Raw genomic sequence first — 12237 nt, 5'->3', positions numbered from 1 at the left:
TTGCTTCCAATAAATGACGTACATGTTGCTTCAGAGAACAGAGGTGTATTATACACAGAGATCACACTAACGTGATGCATCAAATGAACAAATCCACAAGGGCCGTGACGAGGATTCGAACCTGCGTCCGGGAGCATCCCAGACACTGCCTTAATCGACTGAGCTACGACCAGGGTTAAAAAGAGTTGAAACCGAAGTTCTACTGAACTTACTGGATCCTGTCGTAGCTCAGATTACTCTTTTAACCCTGGTCGTAGCTCAGTCGATTAAGGCAGTGTCTGGGATGCTCCCGGACGCAGGTTCGAATCCTCGTCACGGCCCTTGTGGATTTGTTCAACAGAGGTGTATGGTGCACTTTAATATAAAGTGGTTAGTGTATTCCGACACTTTGAAAAACACGATAAAGTGGCCAAAAAGAACTCTTCACCCACTGTACAAAGTGTATAGAAAGTTAGTGATCGGAAGAGTATTGATAAATGTACTAATAATGAACAAGATGGGTTCCATGGAGGAAGACGGGTACATAGAGCATTAGGACCTTGTAGAGATATCATATATTAAAGATAACATATATTAAAGATAACATATATTAAAGATAACATATATTAAAGATAACATATATTAAAGACGATAAAGGAGACATCACACGTATCGATTCGAAAACTCATATGATAAAGTCATCAGAGACGTACTTAAAAAAAAAAAAACCGGGGCGACCATGTATGGAGCCGGCCGAGTAATGTTAAATGATGTGAAAAGTTTATAATTAGTTAACAATACTCATGCAAGAGTTAATTGTGCAATTAGTTTAGTTTTGTGTTGAGCATATGACCAATCAACATCAGGGTTATTAATTACACCACACAAGTTTACTGACCAACCAGCAGGTATACCTTATAGTCCTGAACATTGTCCAGGACGAAAGTAAACTCTCAACAACGGTAAACATATCGATGTAAACCCTATCCTCTCAGTGTGTTGTGAGCGACGTTTAATGCTAAGTTTACGAACTGAACGTCAAGGTTACGTGAAGTTAGTCAACTGTTACACATCACCTAATATATTTTTTCAGCTGTGGGATTTGAGAGCATAATTTTCAGCCAGTTGTGACTTACTGTTAGGTTACGAGGGAGATGTAGTGAGAATATGAGTGCTGTAAGCCAAGAGTATAAGCCTCATATGAGTCATTGTAACGGAGAAGAGAGAGAGAGAGAGAGAGAGAGAGAGAGAGAGAGAGAGAGAGAGAGAGAGAGAGAGAGAGAGAGAGAGAGAGAGAGAGAGAGAGAGAGAGAGAGAGAGAGAGAGAGAGAGAGAGAGAGAGAGAGAGAGAGAGAGAGAGAGAGAGAGAGAGAGAGAGAGAGAGAGAGAGCCAGGGTAACTACTTCAGTATTTTATTGAGGTGTGTGAGAGAGAGAACAATGAATGTAAATACAGACCGCTGTAGAGTCAATATATACAGTGGTGGAGGGTGAAGGGGAACTCTGTGTGAAATAAATGTGAATGATGGATGTGGTGGATGCTGTGGTATAGTGGATGTGGTGGTATAGTGGATGTGGTGGTATAGTGGATGTGTTGGTATAGTGGATGTGGTGGTATAGTGGATGTGGTGAATGTAGTGGATATGGTGGGTGTGATACAAGTGGTCCATTAGGATAAATCCCTTGAATGCGTGATTCCTAAAACAGGAATTTGTGCACTCGAAATTTCGAGAAGGGTTGTGTCAGGGAAGGAATGTGATGAGTGCAATGAAAGCTCGGCACCTCTCACTGTTACCTCGTGTTCTCTCTTCCATTTTCATTATCCTCCCCTTCTCTTTACATTTGCTAATTTGCATTGTCGGTTAACTCACTATTCTGGATGGGAGATACAAAAATGACATTTTAGTGACAATTATGATACGTTTTGGCTGGTTTATCACTCATTCTCATAATTGACACGATGACCCTGGTAATTCTTCACCAGTGTCTCCAGGAGCTTCATTCTCCACGTCTTTAGTTTCCCCGTGAGGATTCTTACTGTTTAGACGCTTTGCTTGGCTAAAATTACTCCCCCAATGTCTTGCTACATGTGTGTTGGTGACCTGTGTGGCCTATTCTGTCTTTATAATATTTTATTATCTGTTATATAATACATTTTGTGTGTGTACTCACATAGTTGTGCTCCCCTAGTTGTGCTCACCTAATTGTGCTTGCGGGGATTGAGTTCTGACTCTTTGGTCTCGCCTCTCATCTGTCAATTAACTGATGTACAGGTTCCTGAGCCTACTGGGCTCTATCATATCTTACATTTGAAACTGTGTATGGAGTCAGCCTCCACCAAATCACTGCCTAATGCATTCCACTTGTTAACTACTCTGACACTGAAAAAGTTCTTTCTAATGTCCCTGTGGCTCATTTGGGTACTCAGTCTCCACCTGTGTCCCATTGTTCGCGTACCTCCCGTGTTAAACAGTTTATTCTTATCTACCCTGTCAATTCCTCTGAGAATTTTGTAGGTAGTGATCATGTCTCCCCTTACTCTTCTGTCTTCCAGTGTCGTGAGGTGCATTTCACGCAACCTTTCCTCGTAGCTTATGCCTCTTAGTTCTGGGACTAGTCTAGTGGCATACCTATGAACTTTTCCCAGCTTCGTCTTGTGCTTGACAGTAGTAGGGAGTACATCTCACAGGGGATTTTTTTTTTTTGGCCAGAGGACCCCTGTGAGATGTACAGCTCACAGGGGATTTTTTTTTTCAGGCCAGAGATCCCCTGTGAGATGTACAGCTCACAGGGGATTTTTTGTTTGAGGTCCAATATCCCGCATGTGAGCCACGGTTTTCAGGTAAATTTTGTCAGTCACTGATTTTTGAAGTTTGTTAAAGTTCTTATGAGAAAAATAATTTCCAAGACATAGAAGTTTGTTAAGGCCTTATGGGACAAATTCAAGTAACGTATATAGCTCTTTAGGGTTTCCATGAGAACTCTACGGACATGTTTTACATGTTTTCAACTTACAAAAATCGTCTATGTAAGCCTTAGTTATTCATATAAATTTAGAAAATCACCTGTGTAAGTCATGGTTTTCAAGTCTCGTACCTCACACCCCCCTCCCTCCCCCCTTACCTCGCAATCTGTCGCGTCACCTTTATTTACTTTACGCCCGGACAGCCAGACCTCTTATCTTATCTTCTCCATAATAATATCTCAACCGTCCCTCCTCTCTCTCTCTCTCCTTTCATTCAGTTCAGTTCAACTATTTTCCAACATCGTATGTTTGCTCCTTTTCATTAAGCAAGTCAGTTTTACACAAATAAATCATGTTAGTAAGCATGTTCTAGCTCACGTTCCCCCACCTTAGTCCCCTGTCGTATAATGAATACTATCATTCCAATCCCTCTAAAATTTAAAAATAATCATATTTCAAACGTAGTTCAATACAGTAATTTAGTTACCAAGCTCCAGCGCTTGTCCTCCGCCTTAGCTCTCTCTCGTATCTTCGTTAGTATCAGTCCAATTTCCCTGAAATTTTTACCCTCTGTATTTCAGGCACCATAAATAAGATCAAAACAGTTACCAAGCTCCAGCGCTTGTCCTCCGCCTTAGCTCTCTCTCGTATCTTCGTTAGTATCAGTCCAATTTCCCTGAAATTTCTACCCTCTGTATTTCAGGCACCGTAAATAAGATCAAAACAGTTACCAAGCTCCAGTGCTTGTCCTCCGCCTTAGCTCTCTCTCGTATCTTCGTTAGTATCAGTCCAATTTCCCTGAAATTTCTACCCTCTGTATTTCAGGCACCGTAAATAAGATCAAAACAGTTACCAAGCTCCAGCGCTTGTCCTCCGCCTTAGTTCTCTTTCGTATCTTTGTAAATAAACCATCAATTTCCCTTAAATTTTTACCCTCTGTATTTCAGACACCGTAAATAAAATCAAGTCAGTTATCGAGCTCCAGCTCTCGTCCCCGCCTTAATTCTCTTTCGTATCTTTGTAAATAACCCATCAATTTCCCTAAAATTAAAAGCAGACATACTTCAAAGTTAGTAAATAAGATCAAGTCAGTTACTGAGCTCCAGCTCTCGTCCCCCACCCTCTTCCACCCTCAAGTCTTTGTAAATAAACCATCAATTTCCCCGAAATTTTTACCCTCTGTATTTCAGACATAGTAAATATGATGAAAACAATTATAAAACTCTAGCTCTTGTCCTCTGTCCAAGTTCACTCCTGTAAATTCATTACTATCAATCCAAATCCCCCTGAGATTTAAACACCCAACTACATTTTCAGACATAGTAAATAAAAACCAGTTCAGTTATCAAGTTTCAACTCTTGTGCCCCAGCTTAGTTCATTTGTGCAAGTTCTTTATTTTCCAACTAAATCACCCTGAGATTTAAGATCACCTTATTTTCTAACATAGTAAAATTAATCTGGACATTAGCCTTAGATCATCAGACATAAATATATTCGATCAAGTCCGTCTCCAGCTTATCTCTTATCCGAGTATACACATAACCCCAACCTGTTTAATTATCTTTCACCCCCTCCCACCTTCCTCCATCTCATCCAAGTCTCATAAATTTAAATGTAGCTGTTAATTTGCGTTCTTTCCCCGTTCATAGCATATTCTCTGTAAGTTCGGATCTGTACTTAGTCTTACATATTCTCTACTTCTTTCCCATTTTATACAAGACTTAAACAACTATTACCGTCTCCTCTATCTTATTTAAACATGAGTCATATGTAAATATACCCGACTCTTTCCATCCATTACAAGTCCTAGCTTGTTCACCGCCCAACTCACTACGCTATTTCTACTCTACATGTTATAGCATGTTTTCCGCTCATCTTGGTACCAACCCTTACAATCTCTCTCTCTCTCATTCCTTTACATGTCTCAGCATGTTCGCCTCGCATCTTACTACGCTGTCTACTTTACATGTTGTAGCGTGTATTACTGTGTCCCATATCTTATTTAAACATGAGTCATATGTAAATATACCCGACTCCTTCCATCCATTACAAGTCCTAGCTTGTTCACCGCCCAACTCACTACACTGTCTACTTTACATGCTGTAGCATGTTTTCCGCACATCTTGATACCATCCCTTACAATCTCTCAATCCTTTACACATCCCAACTTTCAACCCTTTCTTACAATTTTCCTCCATCCCTCCGCTACATGTTCTTACCCGTTCATTACAGTCCACTACATATTCTCTAATCATCTCTGTACTAATTCTCAAAACTAGTTGTTTCTGTCATTTTAGTAAGTAAGTAGATCATCGTTACTAACAACAACAACAACAACAACAACAGTAACATTACTAATTCACAGTAAGTTACTACTGAGCATTTAGCAGTTATCCATTTTTTCAAATAAGGTCAATATAAATCATTCTAAGACATCTTCGTACAATTAAAGATACTTGCCTGTGCACTAAGTCATTACTTACAGTAGCATCTTAAGGCATTGTTTTCGTAACTCAGTTTTATTAAACATACACCTTCATTAGTCAAAGGAAAACTTTTCAAGTCATTGTATTCAATATTTCCGTTAAACTTACTACATCATGCCATTATTCGGTTTCATAATTAAGTACTTGTTTCAATCCTCCATTGTAATAAGCAAATTATTCTATTAAGGATAAAGAAATCTTATTTAGAAGAGACATTAAGTTTATTACAACATTTAACGCATACAGTTATTCTTAGTAGTTATACAGGTATTCAAGAAATCATAAGTGTTCAAGAAGCAATCATATACAAGTGTTCTTAGTAGTTATACAAGTGTTCAAGAAAATCATATACAAGTGTTCTTAGTAGTTATACAAGTGTTCAAGAAATCATAAACACTATAGTCTTATATAGAAATAAACATTTGAATTTATAAAAGAATTATAAGTAAAACATGTATTTGATTTCACACAATGAAACTCACTATCCAGCAAGTTAAAAAATCCATCACATGCACAGCATCCCCCTTCCCCTTCTCCAAAATAGATTAGTTTTTGTCCCTTAAATTCCTTTAAAACATAGAAAGCATCGCTATAAACATTATCATCACAAATCAATTCAGGCCAGGACATTAGAAGTACTTCTCTGTCATTACAATAAGTCCTAACTGCTTCTACAGCATCCATTTGTTCAACCTCCATCCACTTACTCTCACCCATATTCGAGTAATTATCTGTAGCTCGTACCACATTAGTATGTCTTATCCTAATAAGATTTTCAATAAAGGCCATACCAGAGAAAACACCAAGTACAGGATCCTGTCCTATAAATCTCATCACTGCCTCTATTTCTATCTTTTGGGGGGTATGATATCCTATTTCTGGTCTCATCTTTATTAAATTTAACGGAAAAGATGGAAAGCTCTCCTCCATATGATCAATTAAACTCCAATGTTCATCTTCTTCCGTTTTAGGGTGAATAATACTAAGCTCTTTCACAGTCTTACTATTTACCTGCTGTTGCAGTTCATCCTGGCTCATTATAGTATACACTTCTCGTTCTTCAGAACTCAACTTATTAATAAACCAGTTTGCAGCATTTGGAGAACCAATTTCATCCACAAATTTTCTTATAAAAAATTTATCCTTTAAGTTACATCCTATAGACACTTCTTCAAATTCTGGAAATATGTATTTAAAACGGGGTTTAGGTCTAAAAGTGCAAATTATTTTATCGCCTTTAAATAACAAAGAAATTTTCTTCATCTCAGCCTTACTAGGAATTTTCGTCAGCAACAACACTTGACAATTCTCATGTTTCTTGAGTACATCTGTAACACTCTCTTTTAAGCTAAATAAGACTATGTCACATTTTATCATTGGAAGTTCTTCTTTCAACTTTATAAAATCACGACCAATCAGTATCATTAAAACATTTTCACTTTTGCTAATAAACTTTGCTAGAGCTGGAACAATGTTCTCATGCGTACATTTATCAGTATGTGTCATCACTTTATAAGTCTGTTTTTCCGCCTGGGGCATATTCTTCCACAAAACAGTCGAAGCTGGACTTTGCCATATAGTTTCTGACACAAGATCAGGCATGCTTCCAAACCCTGGTAGACTCTTCACATCCATCACATGGGGTAGATCTTTAAACAAAGAAAAAAATACAATATTTAACACAGGGACTATTAAATAATCATAATATTTCAAAACTAAAAGATATTCAATAATAAGCAAAATTATATCACAACAAATATAACGAGTACTGTAAGTACATCATACAATAATCACTTACTGTATACAGCAGCCATCGATCCGAGTATGTCTTGTCACTGCTGGACCGAGATGGGGAGTTTATGGCAAGATATATCCCGACCTAGCTTATCACATCTGAGATTGTTACGCTCCGCCCCTCTCTCTTAGCTGTAGTTTCCAAATTAGTTATATGTATTATTTTAGATCTACTAGTTTTAACTATGACATTCTCTTCCGTTTATTAGATCCATCCTCTACTTGTTTCTTCTCTCTCCCAGTCCCCGTAACATCTTCTCCAAGAGGTATACGAACCATTAATAATTCTTTTTTATTATTCTTTAAAACATAAGCTAAATGGGCTAGTCCTGGAAAATAGTGTGTCTCCCATTCTTCTTGTTCTTCTTTACTCCATCCTATTCCGTCATTAAACCCAATACCATATGGAATAATTATACGCTGGATTAAATTATTATTTCTTGCTTGACAACAAATTTGTCTTATTGCAGATTTAAAACTCCAGCGTTTAATAATATCTTTCTGTAATCCTAGATCTTCATTAGAGCTACTGTATTGAAGTCCTATAATATGAGGTTTTATTTCTGGTTCTGGAGATAAAGCAAGTACTATACCACCAGGAGTTATATTATTCTGTACCACTTCACACTCGGAAACTTTACTGTAAGGATATTTTTCCCATAACAGTTGTGCAAATCCACCAGATAAATTATGAGAATCGTAGACAAGACAGTCTCCAGGTTTTAGAATTTCATCACTAGTAAAATCAGCATCTATAATACACTTATTCAAACGCTTAAGCTTCACTTGCATGTACATAGAACAATCCATCTTGAAGTAAGACAGAAAAAGTTTCGTACCTCTTCCTATATACTCAGAAAAGTAGAGTTGACATTTAGACATTAAAAAAGGGAGAAAATAAACACACGAGTTTCTATTTTGTTATTTAACGTGTAAAAATGTACAATGTATTTAATTTGTAAAAATGTACAAAGTATAAATTATTTACAGACATTATTATTCCCAATCCATCTTCTCTTCTAAATTTGTAAAACTACTACTAACACACATTGTAACATTAGTATCAACAGACGTAGTAACATTAACAGGTGTTGAATTAATTGTATCAGACAACTTAGTGTTGATAGAAGGTGAACTAGCATCAGCGGTAGCAGGCGTAGCATCATCTTCAGGTGTCCTAGCAGCATCAGTAGCATTAGTTGTGGGTCCATTTTGAAGAACAGCAATGTATGGAATCTTATTTTCAAAGATGCCGTGGGTGGATGACTGAGGAGGAACGATGTTTTCAGGACGTACTATGAAGAGTACAATACCTCGTTTTCGTAGTTTTTGTCCTATTTTCTCAAGTATAGGCAAATATTTACTTTCCCATACTGCGCAGTTGTCCAAATAACTTGACATGCCAAACCCATATGGAATAATAATTCTCTTAACACATCTTTTAAGAATGAAAACAAGGGCTTCCTTCAGAGCATTTTCAAACCAGCGCCATCTCTGATATTCTGTATCTTTTTCAAGTCCATCGTAAAAATGTTCATCTAAACTTCGTACTTCACACGGAGGATTTTCATATGCTGGTAAAGTTGCAGGTCTACTAGCAAACTGAGTCACTAAACCAATAATAAGGGGTAGATGGGGATCTTCATCCATCCTGTTGTTAAATTCAGGTGGTTCTCCAATATGTATACTGCCAGGGTTACTGCGATAAGATACAACAGCCCTGTTTTTGTAAGGAAAGTTTTCACGATGTAATCTCGCATATGGGTAACGATCCCACAATCCTTGCACAATTTTACACATTTGTACACTCGTAGCATCAAGATCGTACAATAAACAGTCGTGATTATTGTAGACGGGCAGGGAGGCAAAGTCTCCAATAATAGTCTTGATCTCCATAGCCTTGAATATCCAAGCTTGAAGTAGATTCTGACATCCAAGAAGAGGAGGACACCGTAAGAGATCACTCCGGGGAAGCATATATACATCTTTAGGCTGCGCGTAGAAACACTGCGCACACAAAAGGTTGCCAAGTGTTACTTGCTCTTCCTCTGCATAATCTCCTCGTTAAACAGTAATTTAACTTCCACTCCGTAGGGTTTTAACTGTTTATACATATCTTCAATAACAGGAAGATAAGTATTTTCCCAAACTTTATCTCTTCGAACACATGTAATCCCAATTCCTGTTGGTATTATAACTCTCATAATTTGAGGAGAGCCCTTGATAAAGTTAAATAAATCTTTCATACCATTCTTGAAGTAGACGAGACGATTAATGGATGTATCTTCGTTTAATCCAGAGAGCATGTTTCTGTCTTTTGAGTTTTCTATAATTCCCTGAGCAATGTTATTACTTTCTATAGGTAATCCAATACCGTATTGTGTGGCTATAGCAACAATATACGGAAGATTTTCTCCTTTAGAGATATGAATTGTTCCTGGTACTGGACGATCTTCAGGGATACATCTCTTAAGACTGTACAAGGGTCGGCGAACATTATAAGCGTCAGCATGAGAATATTTCTTGGCTAAGTCTAGGGCCATTCCTCGGGGAACACAGGATATACAGTTCACTCCGTACACAATACAGGTTTCATTATTACAAAATGAATCGTCGGTTAAATAACCCTGACAAGTTGTCAGAACAGTATCCATGGTGAATTTTCTTCCTCGTAAGGTAGTAGATACGATCCAGATAGTCGTAATAATATCCCTAATGTGAGGTCCGCGCTCTTATATTGGGGGAAATGTAAAAGTTACCACTTATTTGAATATATTAATAAGGATTTTTGTTACCTTAGAGCGATATTATATATGACATTATAACTAATAGTATATTTCATTTTAGGATATAGATGCTTTAAGCATATATTTTAATTAGATTAAATAAGAATTTACTACTAAATTATATATATATATATATATATCTATCATTATGTACGGCAGCTACGAATAATGACGTAACAGTATACTTTTAGCGAGATTGCCAAAGTGATGTATTTTTCTAATAAGTCTAATAAATAATGAAAGTAGTCTACTAAGTATTTATATAAGAGCTTTATTTAATTATGAAACTTTAAGGATTTTTTAATAGAGAAGTATTTAGAGGAAATTACTGTCTATTATAAATGGGGAAACTGTTAAATATGTAGCGATGTACGATACTTATTTTAGGGATATATATACTTGCTTATCCTACTCTAATAGTTAGTGCTGCCCTCACACGATGGATCCTTTGTGTGCCAGGAAGTTTTACAGTATAGAAAGCCTTAAATGTGCAGGAGTTAGACTACAAACATTTGTGAATTGGCCCATTAAGTGGTTAAACCCTATTGACTTAGTTGAAGATGGGTTCTATTACCTTCGCAATAGTGATTACTGTTTGTGTGCATTTTGTTATTGTATAGTAGGTGCATGGATTGTTGGTGATACCCCCAGAAGACGTCATAAGATGATTAATCAAGACTGTGCCTTTATTAGAGGCGAGAGGAGTGACAATGTTTCTTTAGAGGTGTCTGAGATAGCTTTCAAATATGGACTGGAATTTGTTTCCCATAAAATAGAACTGGGAAATAAGAAAATAAGTGATAGTAGTAAGTATATATTCTTATGATGTATTCTTATACCAGTCTTATATACTCTGTACAAAACTTGATTGCTTAAATAGATACTTCTTATTCTTCTAAAGAATAATTTACGTAACTACGTTATATTTTTTAGGTGGTGCTCCTCCTAAGGAAGATCTGGGATTGATAAAATTTAGGAAATCGCTGAATCCAGGATTGGTAACTTATAAATCTCGCCTAGAGACATTTGATATGACATGGCCTGGAAGCGTCAAGCAAACTTCTCATGAGCTGGCAGAAGCTGGTTTTTTTTACTGTGGTATGAAGTGTTTTAACTATTTTAAACTTAATAGAGTTATAAGTAAAGAAATAATGAATATTAGTTAAAAGATAGTAACGAGATAATGCTGGATTGTTTTATGGTTTTCAGGTATAAGTGACCACGTCTGCTGCTATCACTGCGCCTGTGGAATACGAAATTGGAGACCAGAAGATGATCCTTGGACGTTACATGCGAGATGTAGTCCAGAATGTGCTTACATTATTCTTGCAAGGGGCAAGGAATTTGTTAAGAATGCTAGATTGACAATACCATTACCTATAAAACCTATAGACAATGATTTAATTATTATCTTAATGGAGGGTATGGATAAGTTCAAACATCTGATTCATAAAAAATTAATACCTGTGGAGAGTATAAGATATGCTTTAAGTGAGTATCTTAAGGAATCCAGAGATTTGCTGCCTTTTATTATACAAAGTAGATGTCTAGAAATCGTGTTGAGGTATATGCAAGAGGGAACAGATATTTATTTACGGGTACGGGACTTAATTTATGAAGCAGTTGATGATAAAAAGGAACAAGAAGTTACGCTTGAAGATCTGGGATTGAAAACTTTACCGGAGACTTGTACTAACACTGTTGAAAACAAGGACTGTACAGATCAATCTTGGGAAGAAGATATTTTATGCAGAGTTTGTATGGATAAAAATATAAATATTGTAATACTACCATGTAAACATATGGTGACATGCAGTGGTTGTCTTTTAGCTCTGAAATGCTGTCCAATTTGTAGAGGAAATATTTTATATATAATAAATCCAATTGCTTCTTGAACACTTGTATATGATTTTCTTGAACACTTGTATAACTACTAAGAACACTTGTATGCGTTAAATGTTGTAATAAACTTAATGTCTCTTCTAAATAAGATTTCTTTATCCTTAATAGAATAATTTGCTTATTACAATGGAGGATTGAAACAAGTACTTAATTATGAAACCGAATAATGGCATGATGTAGTAAGTTTAACGGAAATATTGAATACAATGACTTGAAAAGTTTTCCTTTGACTAATGAAGGTGTATGTTTAATAAAACTGAGTTACGAAAACAATGCCTTAAGATGCTACTGTAAGTAATGACTTAGTGCACAGGCAAGTATCTTT

At 36.5% G+C, this 12237-nt stretch overlaps 1 protein-coding gene across 1 annotated transcript; it reads left to right on the top strand.

Annotated features, from left to right (window-relative positions):
* Positions 1–10446: 10446 nt before the first annotated feature.
* On the top strand, positions 10447–11952 carry LOC138355932 (baculoviral IAP repeat-containing protein 8-like). Its single transcript, XM_069311476.1, has 3 exons — positions 10447–10816; positions 10944–11108; positions 11220–11952. The coding sequence occupies exons 1-3, from the start codon at positions 10450–10452 to the stop codon at positions 11903–11905; spliced, it is 1218 nt and encodes a 405-aa protein (XP_069167577.1). The 5' UTR covers positions 10447–10449; the 3' UTR covers positions 11906–11952.
* Positions 11953–12237: the final 285 nt, after the last annotated feature.

Source organism: Procambarus clarkii, chromosome 69 (genome assembly GCF_040958095.1).
Source record: "Procambarus clarkii isolate CNS0578487 chromosome 69, FALCON_Pclarkii_2.0, whole genome shotgun sequence".
Taxonomy (NCBI): domain Eukaryota; kingdom Metazoa; phylum Arthropoda; class Malacostraca; order Decapoda; family Cambaridae; genus Procambarus; species Procambarus clarkii.
This window is presented reverse-complemented; position numbering and strand designations above follow the sequence as displayed.

Excerpts from the sequence above, each read along its gene's own strand:
- LOC138355932 (XM_069311476.1), top strand. The coding sequence starts at position 10,450 with ATGGATCCTTTGTGTGCCAGGAAGTTTTACAGTATAGAAAGCCTTAAA. Across the intron at positions 10,817-10,943 it reads TAAGAAAATAAGTGATAGTA|GTGGTGCTCCTCCTAAGGAA; the intron begins GTAAGTATATAT and ends TATATTTTTTAG. Across the intron at positions 11,109-11,219 it reads AGCTGGTTTTTTTTACTGTG|GTATAAGTGACCACGTCTGC; the intron begins GTATGAAGTGTT and ends TATGGTTTTCAG.